Below are 15,218 nucleotides of genomic sequence, written 5' to 3'. Positions count from 1 at the left end.
TCTCATTGAACACATAGTGAAAAGCTGACGTTCTTTGGGCAAGTTGCTAAGCTGAGTAACTGGTTTTGCTGGTTCAAGAAAAGACCTGTCTTTGTTATGTGTGCCTTGTTAAGTCAATGCCATTGCGGTGCGCGCTCTGAAGGGTTAGAGTTGCTGTAAGCCTGGGCTGGCTTTGAATAAAGAGGCGGTCAACATGTTGGAATGCGGTTCACCAGTAAGGATGTACACCTGCCATATTGTGTGGCTTTGTTCTTTCTGAAACGAAGCAACGCTGCTGGTGGTGTTTAAATTATTATTATTATTATTTATTATTATTATTATTATTATTATTATTATTATTATTATTATTGCCTCCCCTACATCTTCAAGCATGCTTTCCAGAAACAAGAGTACAATTGAACACGCTTCAGTGCCACCCATGCTGCATGGAAAATCAGGGAAGAAGGAAAACCCACCCCTTTTGCGACGTGAGTTTCAGGACTTACATTATTATTATTATTATTATTATTATTATTATTATTATATTATTATTACTATTATTATTATTATTATTACTATTATTATTATTGTTCATGACGTGTGTTTGTTACACCATGTCCTCCTACTCCTAGGAAGTTGTGGGTGCGGTGCAATGGTCTACACCGATGTAGAACTGTTTACAGAACTACGAAAAACTGTTTTCTTTTAATTAATTTGTATAGTATGTTCAATTTTTACGACAGTACAAAATACATACTAGTATATTTCGAGCCGTATGACCCTATTACATGGAGGGAAAGCAGGCTTAAATAAGTTAAGTGGTTTTAATGTACACGCCGTTCCAACTGACTTAGTGCAGTGTCTGCCTGCTAGACCACTCTGCGCTCACTGGCGCAGCAGCTGCTGCTGGGAATTGATTTTCTTTCCTGCGAGATCCGATTGAATTGGTGGTATTGTGAGGCTGTTTTGGGGACTCCAAGCGATGTTTGTGTTTTTATAAATCATCACGGTTCTTAAAATGACTATACTGTACTACTACTAGTCAGGAAAATTTCTAGAATGTCACAGTCCCAGTTTGATTTATACCGGCACTAGCAATGCAGCTTGGTCTGCTACTGCCAGCAGCTGCACAAAACACATTCTTAAAATAACCCCATTGTGCTTTCTATAAACAGCCAACAAAACAGAAGTACTATCTTTCTTCAGCCCTGATGATAAACTACTGGCAGCAGTCTTATTGGGGCTTCTTCCTGGCGTTACAATTCGCACTGGTAACAGGAACCCCCAAACACACTGCAGCCAGTAGATTTTGCGTTGTCTTAAAAGCCGTCATAACGCCACAGAAACACTTCACCTACCCAAAGACGCCGAGAGGTACGGATTTTTTTTCTTTCTTTTCTACAGTCAATGGGAATTGCAGGCTTACCTTTGCAGGTTTGCGGTCAAACCCTCTTCCAACGTCCGAGTGTGGCTTGGGTTACTGTGGCAACCAAAACTTGGCCACCAGAGGGTTAACGTGGCGTCACGACGTCCAGCTGTGCGTGGGCATTCCCAGAGTTCTCCGCGCCCACAAATCCCGGGAGGGAGAGAGAGGAGGAAAAGGAAAGTTTGTGTGGAGACGGTAGAGTTCACTATTGATCATTGTAGTTCTAGTGTAATCATTACACTACAAGAATACAACAAAACAACCCGTGAACTCAAAACAGTGCAGAACAGCGGCGATTCAAACTGTTCAGCACCGTTCACTATAGTGTGTGTTTTTTGTCAAAGCGCAGTGCTTCTTAGCTGCTACTCCGTTTTGGTCGGTGTTGTTAATAACACTGCATTTAAACAAAATGCCCACCCCTGCTCCGCTTCTCGAGGTGTGGATTTTCTGAAGCGAGGGTGATTTCTTTTACTGCATTGATGTCTCCCCCGCATCTTCAGGTATGCTATCCCGAAAGAAGAGTAAAAACGAAGCGTCGAAACCAGCCGAGGTGCCCGGAAAATATGTGAAGAAGGACACCTCGCCGCTCCTGAGAAGTAAGTGTGGCAGTGCAGTGCCAATGCTGTGCTATTGAAGTCTGCGCAAAGCGGGGCTTGTTATTTTATACTACTGATTACGAGTCTAGCAAAAAAAAACCCTAAACGATTTCTTAAACTTTTCCAACTAAGATCCATAAACAAATACTGTGGGATATGTTATTATTATTGTAATTATTATTATTATTATTATTATTGTCATTGTTATTATTGATAATGTTATGATTAAGTTGAGACCTGTAGAATGTGACCAATATCGATTGGTAAATTGGGCTTTCTCTTTTTCTTTTTGCTGTGCATTAGAAGGAGCAGATAATATTAAAAAGTCATACAGATTACAAAACAGTAATCATAAAGAATTGCTTTCCTACCACGGAGTGACTGTGTGACTCGCTCACCAGACCCCGCCATAGAGTACTCCAGCCATACAGTTCAGTGCATAGTACCGATCTAGAGAAAATAGGCAGCTGTCACTCGGTGTCTCGGGTACTGAAACCAGAAGGTGATTTTTTTTTTTTTTTTTTTTTTCTGGCCATTCTTGAAATTATTCAAAATACATAAACACACAAACCGAGAAACGCGAGGGCGGTGATTAGCAGCTTGCGCCTTGAGTGGCGTGTGCTGCTCTGTCCATCCTGTGCGCATCCTGTCATTAACACGCGGAGACAGGCTGCACGTTGTAATTCCAGAGTCAGGATGGCATTCCCCCTGCATTCGGGAATAACACTTATTTTGGTATTCATGAAATGTTTTTCAACCACTAATTTGCCTTTTTTTTTAAGTTATCAAGAATCAGACTCTTTTAACAGTGTATAATACAACATTACGCGGTGTAAGTAACACCTAGATCTCGCTGTTAGAATAGGAGGCTCTGAAAATGCACTTTCATTAGTTTATTCATCAGCTGGATGCAAGTGGCTGTTTAATTACTGTGCAGAATTCACAGCCTAGGGTAAAGTTCTGCTGAAACACACAGGCTGACTGGAAAGTCATTTATCTATTAACCAACAGGAATTCGGGTTTAGCTCTGCCTATTTCAATTTGTTGTTGTTTTGGGTTTTTTTTGCAGCTATTCAGTGCACCTATGTATTAGCCATTCCATCTGAACATGCCTCAAATGAAGTATATTTTAGTTGTAAGGTGCCAAGTTGGTGCAATCCTGTTAAACTAAGTGTTCCTCTGTCTGTAGCTGCTTGAACAGCTAATAGTAACCCTGCAAACTCAGACTTCTTCATGCCCTGATAAATGCCATCATAACTGGGTGCAGGACTAATGCAAGTTTCCAGTTCTGCTTTATATTATAGGCAGGGATGTCAATAAGACTCCCATTGCATAGCAGTTTTTTTGATCCATTCCTGGTTTTATTGTGAGTTTAATAAGACACACCTCAGCTTGTTACCTATGCACTGTTGCTAATCAAGCTGTTGGTAAAGTCTGGAGTGGGTGACACTGCTTTGCAATAGGAGTCTTGTTTCCATCCCTGGTTGGGTAATTTCATTACAAGTTGAAGAAAAAAAAAGTGTGCTACAGTAATCTGCATGGTCCTGCTTCTGGGTTCCTTTTCATGTAACGTTTAGACACCTGCAACAACTTTTGAGAGCTGCGTGTCACTGAAGTGTCCCAGTGTTTGCTCTGGTGATGTTGTTGGAGTATTTTTCAAGACATTAAAAAGAAAAACTAAAGTGTACCCCCCCTTCCCCCTCCTCTGCACTGTGTTATGAATGGTGTTGTGTAGTTAGTAATTGTGTTGTGTGGTTAGTAATTGTGTTGTGTATGGTGTTGGGTGGTTAGTAATTGTGTTGTGTATGGTGATGTGTGGTTAGTAATTGTGTTGTGTATGGTGTTATGTGGTTTAGTAATATCGTCAAAGCATTTTAAAACCATTCAGGATTCTTTATCTGAAGTGGGATCAGAATATATGCTCATCCATAACATTGATAAAAGCTGATTTTAACACTTGTGCATGGTATTAGTGTGCGTTTTATTTTATTTTTTTAAATGTGCCTTTGTTCTGGTAAATGGAAGTCCTATTGGTTGTTAGGATTTTAAGTGGATGTGCAGTTCTTGCAATTGACAGTAAAAGCCAGGTAAATTTTTACTGGAGGTTACTTCCACACTCTGGTCTGATCAGCAGAGTAGGATACTGTGTGCTCTGTTTTCAAATGTAATGCATGTGACTAAGACAACATTGTTTGTGTTCTCCCCTGGGAGAGCAGGACACTGCTCTCTTGTATAAGAAAAGAACACAGTACTGTTAGCACTGCAACATTTAAATATTTCATTTGCACGTAGAAAAGTGAATCATTTATCATTTATATCGTCCCCCCTTTCCTCCTCCAATTTGGTTGTCTGGTGCCACCAATAGGTTTAATTTGTTATTTCAGTTTTTTTGCAGTACAGACATGAATGCTTACAGCCACATACACAACCTTTAAACAAATGTAGAAATGATTTACTTATATTGGTCTATCCCCACAGTAATGAATTTCAGCAAAGCCCTGTTACTGTCCTGTCATACAATTCAATTGTGCAAATGTTGTCTTGCACCATTTCCACCTAATGTTGTATAACTTGAATAACGATATTGACAGTAATCTGGTTTTCCTCTCTGCTCTTGCAGATTTGATGCCCTCGTTCATTCGGCATGGGCCGACCATTCCAAGACGGGCAGACGTCTGTTTGCCAGACTCTGGACCAGCGGGTTATTCCGTGGCAGCGGTGCCGGCTGTGGTTCCCAGCAGCGAGGCCGTCATTTCCCGGAACCAGAGTTTCCTACGCCCACCAGTGCAGCGGCAGCCCCGTGAGATTGCGCGGCGGGAGAGCAACCGCCTCTCTGCGCCCGCCTACATTTCACGCAGCCTGGCTGACATTCCCCGGGAGTACGGCAGCTCGCAGCCCTTCCTGCCCGAGGTGAACCCAGTGGCGGAGAACGGAGACGCTAGCAGCGGCGGCCGCTATTACTACCCCCAGGACCCGTACTACGAGGGCCAGCGGCGGCGGAACGTACCCGACCGCGTGCACGAGGACTATCGGTACTACGAACACAGTAACGATCACTTCCAAAGGGGGCCGGCGCAAGGAAGGCACCCTCATGGTAAGCTTCACCAAGCTGCTGCTTGGTTGTTATGTACGGTATATAGCATATATCTTTCAAGTTATGATGAAAAAAAGCAGTAACTATTATGGGTAATCGGAATATGCAAATTTCAGCATTACAAGAGCCAATCAGGTCGCATTATTTAGTATAGTCTTTACTTCAGTATGTTTAACTTAGAATCTGTGGTTGAGTGTTCTTAAGAGTTATGGGTGAGGTCTGTAATGTTTACGAGCAGCAGAGCACCTTTACCCGAGTATCTGCACGAGAGGGGGGAGGTGGAAATGAAGCTGTGGTCACTTACCAGAGATTGAGTGCTCCCCCAAGTCAAGGAACTCATTTCAGTCAGTCTTACTAAAGAGCAAACAGATGGGAAAATTGAAAAAAACAATAAAACCAAAAACATTTCTTTCTGCAAAGTTTGTTTCAGCCTGCAAATGATCTGGCAGCAGTTCAATCCACTCTCTGGAAAAGTTTAAGAGTTACATGAGATCAGTTTATTGTGGCAACAAACTCTCAGCGACATTTAACGCAAAACAGGAGTGGAAACGGGTCACTATTTTGGGTATTATTTTTTTAATCTCTTATCAGTGCTTCTACGGAGTGATTGGCAGCCCCATTAGACATGGTGATGGGTAAGGCAGTTAACATGAAGTCTTGATTTAAAAGCAGCTGCTGTCCACAGCATTCAGCCCAAGCTACCAGGATCCACTGGTTAATCTAAAGTGTTGAATTTGAAGTATTTGCACATTCTGAATTGACTTGGGCGTTGTGTTATAATGTACACTGGCTGGAAAGGAAATGGCAATTTTTTTAATTCTAATTTCAGACCTTAATCATGTTATTCTGAAAAGGCAATTGTCTATCATTCAGTGCTATTTCAGTTTAACTGGTGCAGTTTACTACATCTGAAGTTCTTGACACCGAAAACTGGCTACAGATTTACAACAATGGAAGACTGTCGTCAGCCCAGCTGCATGTCGGTCTGCAGACTTTTGTATTTTTTTTTTTAATGCATGCTTGCAAAATTCTTGTAATATTTTGTTGACATGAGGAGATTGCTAACGATACAGGAATGACTGACATCAGTGGAGATCGGTAGAGCCTTGGTATACTATGCAGTGCTCGAGTGACCTCTGAATAACCAGCACTACTGTTACAACTGAACCACATCAACAAGCATTGTGTAGCAGCGCAGTGTACTGCTGCATCACTCAGCCTCACCCTGAAATAATAGATTGCAGTGAACTCCGTGATTAGGGAAGCCTGTGAGAGAGTCACGCCCGTGAAATGCATTACTCAGTGTAAAATAAATACCATAGTCGCGTGACAATGTCAGGTTTTCAGTGCCCCCGTTCAGTATTGTTTCCAGAGTCCTTCATTACAGCACAATGCTGTCTTGTGTGGCTGCTGCTCTGGTGTTAAACGTTGTTGGAGGAATCTCTGTGTAAAAACCTCCTTAAGAAAAGCAGGAAGTCTGTTTCTATGTTTACAGTACAGTGCACTGCTATGACACATGGAGGGACTTGCCCATGACTTCGTGTATACAGGTCTGTAGGCTGGTCTGGTGAGTACTGCAGTAAAGCCACTGCTTTTGCCTCCAGATTCGTTCAGTTGCCCACAAAGCCCTTTCTTGCTCCGTTTTGATGGTGGCTCAGGTCTAATGTATGATTCCCAAAAGCTAGAAAGCAGTATCAGGACGTGTACTCATCTCCGTTAAGAGAATGAGACACTTTCCTCTTGTACTTTGCTTCTCTTAATTGTGCACACCAGTGTTGTGGAGCAACGCTGCATAGCTGTAAACTCAAAAATAAACCTTGCAATTAACACACAACGTTTTGACAAGGGAAGACTTTTTGTCGAAAAAGTTACTGAGGTTTGTAAGCACTTCCTTTCCCGGTTTCGGTAGCCTGCCCTGCTCTGTTCTCCCCCACCCACCCCCACACTGGTGATATGTGGGAATGGGAGGTCTTGTGACCTGTCACGTTTTGGCATTTCATTCTCATAAGCTACATCCTCCAGCTGACCCGCTGTGTTGCAATCTAGAAAGCGTCCAGCTTGTGCTGTAACTCAGCTGGCGTTGCCCTCCAGGATGTCCTTGTATACAAGATATGTTATAAACCCTGCTGCTGTTATAAGTGTTTGAGTTATTCAACTACAGTATAACGCCCTTAACACTGTGAATATGGCCTCCTGTCCTGTCGATGGTTTATAGTTGCAGTCTGTACATTATTGGGTAGACAGTGTTTGGAAGTGTTGTTTTTAGAGATTGTTTGTTTTGATGAGGTTGTAATAATAAAAATAATAATTCCATGAATATTAAGTCTAATCTAATCTAAGCGCTAATCTGTTGTTGAAATAAACAGCATATAAGCAAGATGAACACCCAGCCTCCCTCCAGACACTTCCCACTAACTTAAACGCATTTGCTGGTGACGGTGGTGTGTCTGTCTGTGTTGATAATATTTTGGAAAGAGAATTAAATCTTTGAAAATCTTTGCTGTCTTGTTTTGTAAAGGCCTACTGTTGGAACAAAGGCACAAAAAAATAAATAATTGTATTTATTAATTTATTTATTTATTTATTTATTTCCTACAGAAAATGTGTTTCTGACAGTTGTGTGTGTGTGTGTTTGGTAGTTATTTTGTAATCTAACATTAGCTCAATTGATTGATTTGTTTTTCGTAGTCTGTTCTGCAGTAAATTGGCAGCAGCAGCAGTGTGTCCCTGCCTATATTTCCAGGGCAAGGCGAATGTGTGTTTATGCAGAGGAGGACGAATTGCTGTGGAGCTGCCTCCCACATTCCAGCCATTCAGCAGCTTCCATTCACATACCCGAGTGTCCTGGTGCTGTCATTCCAGCAAGCCTTTATTCTGCTTCAGCGCTCTGAGGGTTTTATACAGGGCAAGGATGGAAATAAAACTCCTGTTGCATAGCACTGTGATCCATTCCTGGTTTTACTAGTTTAAGGCACCCCTGAACTTGTTACCTGTACACTGTGGCTGTTCAAGCTCATTGTAAAACAGGGAAAGGGTTGAGACTGCTTTGCAGTAGGAGTCTTATTTCCATCCCTGCAGTGCTTTAAAGGCTCTTGCACGTCCTTTTCAAAGAGTGCTGACTTAACCCCCCGACCTGTGCGCCTGCATTTTAAATCTGTGCTTAAATCAACATGAGAAATAAGGCTGCTGCAGCAGGAGAAGAGAAATTAAGAGGGGCTGTGCTGTCTTGAACAGACCGTTTCTGTGTGCGGGATTTTTGTGTAAACTTTCTACAGCGCGAAATCTAGTACTGGATAGAGTGGCTTTTACAGGGTGTTATTTACTTTATTTTTTTGGGACTGATTCGATCTGTTGGCAGGGAATAGTGTGTTCCTCTCCTGGGAAACAAAAAAACTTCATGCTTCCCACCATTTACTCTGAAACCTGGCCTTGAATGCTTGCGTACATTTTCAGCAGCAGTTAATCTTTTTTTTTTTTTTTATAAACCAGATGCTGTTCATTTTCTAAAAGGTTTAATGTTCAGCTGTTCGAATCCACTGTCTTTCTGGCCTGTGAAGAGCTTCAGTTAGTTAGCATGACGTCTGTGCTGCTACATCTGTATGCTGAGACTATTGCATCAGCCTTCCCATATTGGATTGTTCCTTATGTTAAGAGCTGCCAGGAGCATTTAGAAGATTTTATTTCCTACTTAGACCCTCTGGTCTATATATGCAATACATGTCCAACCCCAGAGGTTATAACTGAGGTCAGCGTTTTACAACATGCAGTGTGCAACACGAAAAGCTTATGTATGGATCATTCCAATTCGGGTGGTCCAAATAAAGTTGTTTCCTCCATTTTTATGTTGATGATCTACTGTATTTCCCAAGTGTGACAGAAAAAATCATTCCAGGCTCTCTGTATGTGTGTGTGTCTTTCTGAGTATGTCTGTGTGTGCGAGTGTGTTTCAGAGAGTTCGAAAGGAAAGCTGTGTAACTCATTAGCCCCAGCGCGATGTCTGAAGATGCCATTTTCAATGTTTCTGACCTTTAATTGTGGGGGTGGACCTAGCCAGTTAGGAAAATGTTAGTTTGGAAGATTTCAAGATCGGCAGCTAAACTGTGAGCATGTGTTTTGATAATCCAGAGTTAAACCACCTGTCCAAAAAGCCTCAGATATGCAAATGCTCTCTATCCTGTAGCTGACGGCACGCTCTCGGCAGCCACCTTTGTTTCACGTGAAGCTGTGTTTGCGAGTCCAGCCTTGGGGTTCACATCATCTCGGTGCTGCACCCCGAGCTCTAATACGAGCAGTAGGTTCTTTTTTTTTTTTCCCCCTGCATTGGTTTTTGAAGAACACATGAAGTCTGTCTAATGCACAAGAATGCGAGCTGTGGGAAAGCGAAGTATTGTGTTCTTTAAAGCAGGAAGTTGAGTTGTGAAACAGGATATAGCCTGTATCACAGCATGCTGCTGGAGAACAGTTTCCTTGCTTTTTTTTTATCACTGATGGATTAGTGGCATCTGAAATATTTCAAGTAAGCCAGATGTTTACAGACAAAACTGTGGCATTTCTAAAGCAACCCCCCCTTGTTCTGGTTCATAAGGAGCTGTAATGATTTCAGCGTTCAAGCTGCAGGTGATTGCAGGCACCGCAGTATATAGTGGCAGGGTAGTTATCTTTTTTTTTTTTTTTTTTTTTTTTAACGCATCCAAAATGCAAATTCTATTTAATTGTTTAATTTCCCTTTTGCTCGAATGCCCCTCGACGTAGATCTCTGTACTGTAGCTCGAAACCTGGCGTGCACGTGCAGCTGTCTGAGAGTGTGCATCCTTTGTTAGTCTGTGTGTGAGCCGTTGGTGTTTGACTTGCTGTCTTTGAAACTGTTCCCAACTCCCGAGACGGTTTAAGGGTGTTTGCTACCTAATTAGTTGCAGGTTTTTGTTTAGATTTCGGAGACTTGCATCGTTACTGCTTGCATCAGTTGGTGGTTATAATGGAGGCTTGGTGGTCCAGTGGTTTAAAAAAATTAATAATTAAAGCACTTGTGATGGCCTATGATGCCAAATAAAAGGATAAGGTCTGATGTACCTGGGTTTACTCGGATGAACTCAGTAGTGGTAAGTAGAGGGCTCTTGCTGTACCAAGGATTCAGGCAGATCTAGCTAATCATGATGCAAGACTGTTTCTGTTCATGTAAAATCCAACACCAGAGAGCACATGTTTGTCTTTGTTTGTTTGTTTATAAATGTTTGTTTGTTTGTTCATTTTTAGTGACATAAAAAACAGTGGCAGGTCTAAGAACCACCAAGGTTTATAAAAACAACAGGACAACAGGTTTACAGGACGCCCCCAGCAAAGCTGATATTTTTAACATCAGCTTTAAAAGGCAGTAATTTTCTGAAATGTGTCAACACTATTTTTAACACCATAAGGGCGCTGCACCTTGTCTGCAGGGGGCGTGTTCCCTGCATGACATAGGGAATGCAGCACTCCCTCGCGAGTTAGAAATTTGGCATAGAGATGTATGACTCATTTTCTTCAGGTGGGTGTTTAGCAGTGCACTTTCAGCACTCTGCACGGTGACGGCAGTCCAGACAGTTGGCTGCTCTTTTTAAAAATGTTCTTCTGAGAAATTGTGTACCGAGCTCCCTGCAGCTTGAGATCCTGTTCCGTTTCCAGCTCTGTTCCAGAGTTGTGTCTGGTTTCTGCGCTGTGCTTCTGTGACCTCAGGACTAGAGTGATTGCTGAACAGTGCGTTGCAGAGTGCACACCAAGAAACTAGGTTGGTTTGCTGTAGTCCGCTGCTACTGGTAACAAACCCTGCCTCAAACATTTACCATTACAATCAATGAAATATCCAGTTTCTCCCAGTACAGTATGTTGATGCACACTGGCCTGTCCCGAGGACATACCTATGGGAATTTTCTGTCCTGAGGAAAATAGTGTGGTCTTGAAAGCTAGTGTGTGTGTGTGTGTGTGTGTTTGTTTGTGTATATAGTATAATATAATATCATATATAATTTATTTATTATATATTTTCTATAGCTATTAGCTGATCCTACTGAAACGGTACTTAATCCCGGTACTTATTTGGTTCTCCTGTTATTATTTTATTTGTATTTTTTATTTTTATTTTAACTCAGTCATTGGAAGAATCCAGGCAAAGTCTCTGGGGAACCTGACCAGTCCGGGCGGAGATGACCTGCCCCTGCCCCCTGGCTGGACGGTGGACTGGACGATCCGCGGCAGGAAGTACTACATCGACCACAACACCAACACCACCCACTGGAGCCACCCGCTGGAGAGAGAGGGCCTGCCGCCGGGCTGGGAGAAGGTGGAGTCTGCAGAGTTTGGGGTCTACTACGTGGACCACATCAACAAGAGGGCACAGTACAGGCACCCCTGTGCACCAAGGTACGGTCTGCACAGGGCACCGCACAATCACAGCAGCATCGCTGTACACACATGCTCCGTCCTGAATCGGTCCACTTGCTTCAGGACAAATGCGTTTGGGTGCATTGAAGTTGAAACACTTGTCACAGAATTCACCAGTTCTTCAAAATTTTAAAACTACACCTGACAAACCTATGCACTGGAACTGAAATGCATGATTATTGAGTTTCCCTGTTGGTGATCCAATGCATCACATATAATTTTTTTATTTTTTTATTTTTTCTCCTGCAGTGTCCCTCGCTATGACCAGCCTCCCCCTCTCCCACCACCTGTCATTTACCAGCCACGGCAGGCAGACCGCAGTCAGCCTGTTCTGGTGCCGGCAAACCCCTACCACACCGCGGAGATCCCAGACTGGCTGCAGGTCTATGCCAGAGCGCCGCTCAAGTGAGTACAGCATCACAGCTACAATCACTGCGTGTATGTGTGTAATGTTAAAAATATATTGTGTAACTTTACACCGTCGCCACCACCTCCCAAAAAGCACAAACTGCCTGGAGTAAGAGAACACTCCTGCAGGGTAGAATATTAATATACAGTATCATATACAGTAAGTATGACTCTTCAAATTAGTGTTTGTGAAACACCCACAGTTAAACACGTTTTGATGTACTTCACCAACCATGTTTTAAACGTGAAATTGCTTGATAATTGACCATTTAATTTTGCGTTAAACTTCTTGTAATTGCAACCCATAGTGTGCCTGTGTGAGGTTAATGTTTAGTGACGCAGTTCTCCCTACTGAAATAGCTCATGTCTTGATTTATGTACTGACCTGCGGTTCAACATGTAGAGAGCTCCTTTAACCCCTGTGGCACCATGCAGAACTTCGTGGCAAACTTCGCTTCTTTGTTTTTTTATCCTGAATCAGGATTGTGTAGCTATTTCAAATACAACTCTCTATGTGAAGAGCTGCATTCTGTTGCATGTGCTGTAGGTCACATGCTCTGATTGCAAGTGCATTTTGAACCTCTAGTGTTGATTAGGTAGCAGGAAGCGGCTGCAAATCTACAGCATTGCATTTGACACATCTGCATTTCCCAAAATAGTGTAACAATTAACATAGGGAGGGGCGAGGAGGGGGAGATGCAATTAGTTCTAATTTGAAAATGTGATTTAAAACCTTGGTTCCTTTTAAGGTGTTCCAAGATTTCTGTTGTGTTTCACAATGGCTGTAGACACTTTGCTCTTGATAAGACTCCTATTGCACAACAGTTTCACCCATTCCATCTATTTTAAATGAGCCATTAGGTTATAGTTAACAAGCTTAGACATGTCTTATTAAACCAGGAATGGATCAAACCGCTTTTGACATGTCCCGTGTCCCCCCTGATAATCCTGCTTTTGCATTGCTGTTTCCGGGCTGCAGGTACGATCACATCCTGAAGTGGGAGCTGTTTCAGCTGGTGGATCTGGACACATACCAGGGCATGCTGAAGCTGCTGTTCATGAAGGAGCTGGAGCGCATCGTCAAGTCCTACGAGGCCTACAGGCAGGCCCTGCTCAGCGAGCTGGAGATGCGCAAGCAGAGGCAGCAGTGGTACGCCCAGCAGCACAGCAAGAACTTCACAGGAAACATGTGAGAGGAGGAGGAGGAGGAGGACATGGGCTTAATCTCCCACTTCCACAGGTGCTTGGACTCGGGTGTTTCCTCCTACACTTACCAATGCGCTTTTGAATAACTTGCCGCCCGTTTGTTTGGTTTTAGATCTGAGATGTAACGAGGTTTGGGGTGAGGAGGGGTCCAGCTAGATCGAGCCCAATTAGCAACCCCCCACCGCCCATCCCACCCCAATTCCACTGCACATTCGAGGTGATGTGCGCCGAGAACTGAAGTGACCAAACGCGGTGGGAAGAAAGAGGGCATCTTATAATCATTTATTTATTGGCTGCAGGGTTGTAGACAAATAATACAAATAATACGTTTTAAGTTTGTTTTTTTAATTCCCTGTTTAAATGATGGGCTGTGCGGCCTGTATTAATAATGACTAAGCTAGAGCAGGACGAGAACGCATTCATGTCTAGTCTAAAGGAGTGATTCTTACTCTGAACACCTGGACTGTCTGTCACCTTGTTTTTACGATTTGAAATGTCCTGTATTTCTATCTGTTACATGCCACAGTGTTTTGTTTACTTGCCTGTAGTTCACCTGTTTTAATTAAGCAGCCTCCATTGCTTGTTTTCAGTTGAACACCAATGTTTGCTGATTCTTGTCTGTGCCGTGGGTCCTTGCTCTGCAGTGGGAATCACTTGATGAATGTTGCTTAGCAGCAAGCCATTCCTACGAGCTTAATTATCCACTTTCTCAAAGCTCAGGTAGCCCCAAGGCTACATTTGCAAGTAAAAAAAAAAAAAAAGAATCCTGTTTAGTTTCCATTGATAGTGTTTTTTTTTTTTTTTTTAAGACCATCTTTGACTGGTGTTTAACATCCACTTGCAGATTGTATTGTATTTCAGCGTGGAACTTGATGTGCTCTTATTTACTGCCTCCTTGCCTTCATGATGCAGAAGAGTTATTTTACAACCAAAGGATTTCTAAGGCATGGGATAAGAAACCTCAGCCCTTCTAGTCCAGGTCTTTGTTTCAACCACAGGGTTTGAAAAAAAGACTCCCATTGCATAGCGGTTTCATCCATTCCTGGTATTACTTAAAAACCTGGAATGGGTGACACTGCTGTGCAACAGGAGTCTTGTTGCCATCCCTGAACCATATTGTCCGATGCAATCTAATGAACTAGTTGTCCGTTGCATTGCTACAAACAGTGTGTCTGTGTGGGTCCCAGGGCCAGTGCTGAAGCAGTCTTCTGCATTTGCTGGAGATCAGCTGGCCCTGCCTGCACTGGTCCTTGGGAAGGTGTTCCACACCGGTGTGGCTCCCAAAGCTACTCTGCCATGCTCCAGCGTTTCATCATCCCACATCAAGTTTCAGCTTTGAGTCATTACGTTGAGCTTGCAGATGTCTAAATTAGACTAGCAGCGCCCTGTTCAAACAGTCATGTCCTGCACTGTCAGGCCTCTCCACAAAGCTCCAAGGATAACGAAAACATTCATGAATGAAGTCAGAAGACCAGCTAGCCATACACACTCCCTGAATCACGGACTCATGCTGGGGGCTCTATTTTGTTACCTATAATGACAGATTTATTTTGTACAGAGAATATTTTGCTGTAATTATTTACATACTGTTTTTTTTTTCCTAGATCATTGGGGGGGGGTGGGTGTGTGTTGGAATTGGTTGTGTTCCCAGGATCTTTTTATTTATTCTTTATAGTGCAATATACATGTGTGTGTAAACGTTAATCCTGCAATATCAGCAATCCGTGCCCTTTACTTTATATTAAACAACAACAACAAAAAAACGGTTTTCCTGTAAAAGGTTTGTGTGAGGAATGATTGTCTTTATTTACAAATGGCCAGGAGCTGGGTAGCTAGCATACCAGTGGGTTACACAGATACGAGTGCCTGAGGTATTAAGATTCCCTCATTGTTTGTGGTGGGGGGATGAGGAGCCAATAATTTGACTGCAAGTCTTTTTCAGTGTCTTGAAGACCTTTTTAGTATTTCTACATTCGGCACTATTTACTATTTTAATAGTTACAGATTAAATACATACTTGTTGCAGCAGCTGACTCGAGTATATAAGCACATGGGGAAAATAAATACATGAGAGACTTGAATCACTCAAACA

At 42.6% G+C, this 15,218-nt stretch overlaps 1 protein-coding gene across 3 annotated transcripts; it reads left to right on the top strand.

Annotated features, from left to right (window-relative positions):
* Nucleotides 1-15,216, top strand: LOC121329826 (protein salvador homolog 1-like). Of its 3 annotated transcripts, XM_041275708.1 has the most exons (7): nt 1-214; nt 370-467; nt 1,906-2,001; nt 4,622-5,095; nt 11,221-11,491; nt 11,762-11,917; nt 12,900-15,216. In XM_041275708.1, the coding sequence occupies exons 2-7, from the start codon at nt 371-373 to the stop codon at nt 13,111-13,113; spliced, it is 1,308 nt and encodes a 435-aa protein (XP_041131642.1). In that variant the 5' UTR covers nt 1-214; nt 370; the 3' UTR covers nt 13,114-15,216. The 3 variants fall into 3 exon arrangements, with proteins under 3 accessions (XP_041131642.1, XP_041131641.1, XP_041131640.1); XM_041275707.1 differs by having other exon boundaries at nt 1-467; XM_041275706.1 differs by lacking the exons at nt 1-214; nt 370-467 and adding an exon at nt 811-1,353.
* The last annotated feature ends 2 nt before the right edge of the window (nt 15,217-15,218 follow it).

This window comes from Polyodon spathula, chromosome 17 (genome assembly GCF_017654505.1).
Source record: "Polyodon spathula isolate WHYD16114869_AA chromosome 17, ASM1765450v1, whole genome shotgun sequence".
In the NCBI taxonomy this organism is placed as follows: Eukaryota; Metazoa; Chordata; class Actinopteri; order Acipenseriformes; family Polyodontidae; genus Polyodon; species Polyodon spathula.
Note: the sequence above shows the minus strand (reverse complement) of the source record. Positions and strands in the feature narration are given on the sequence as shown.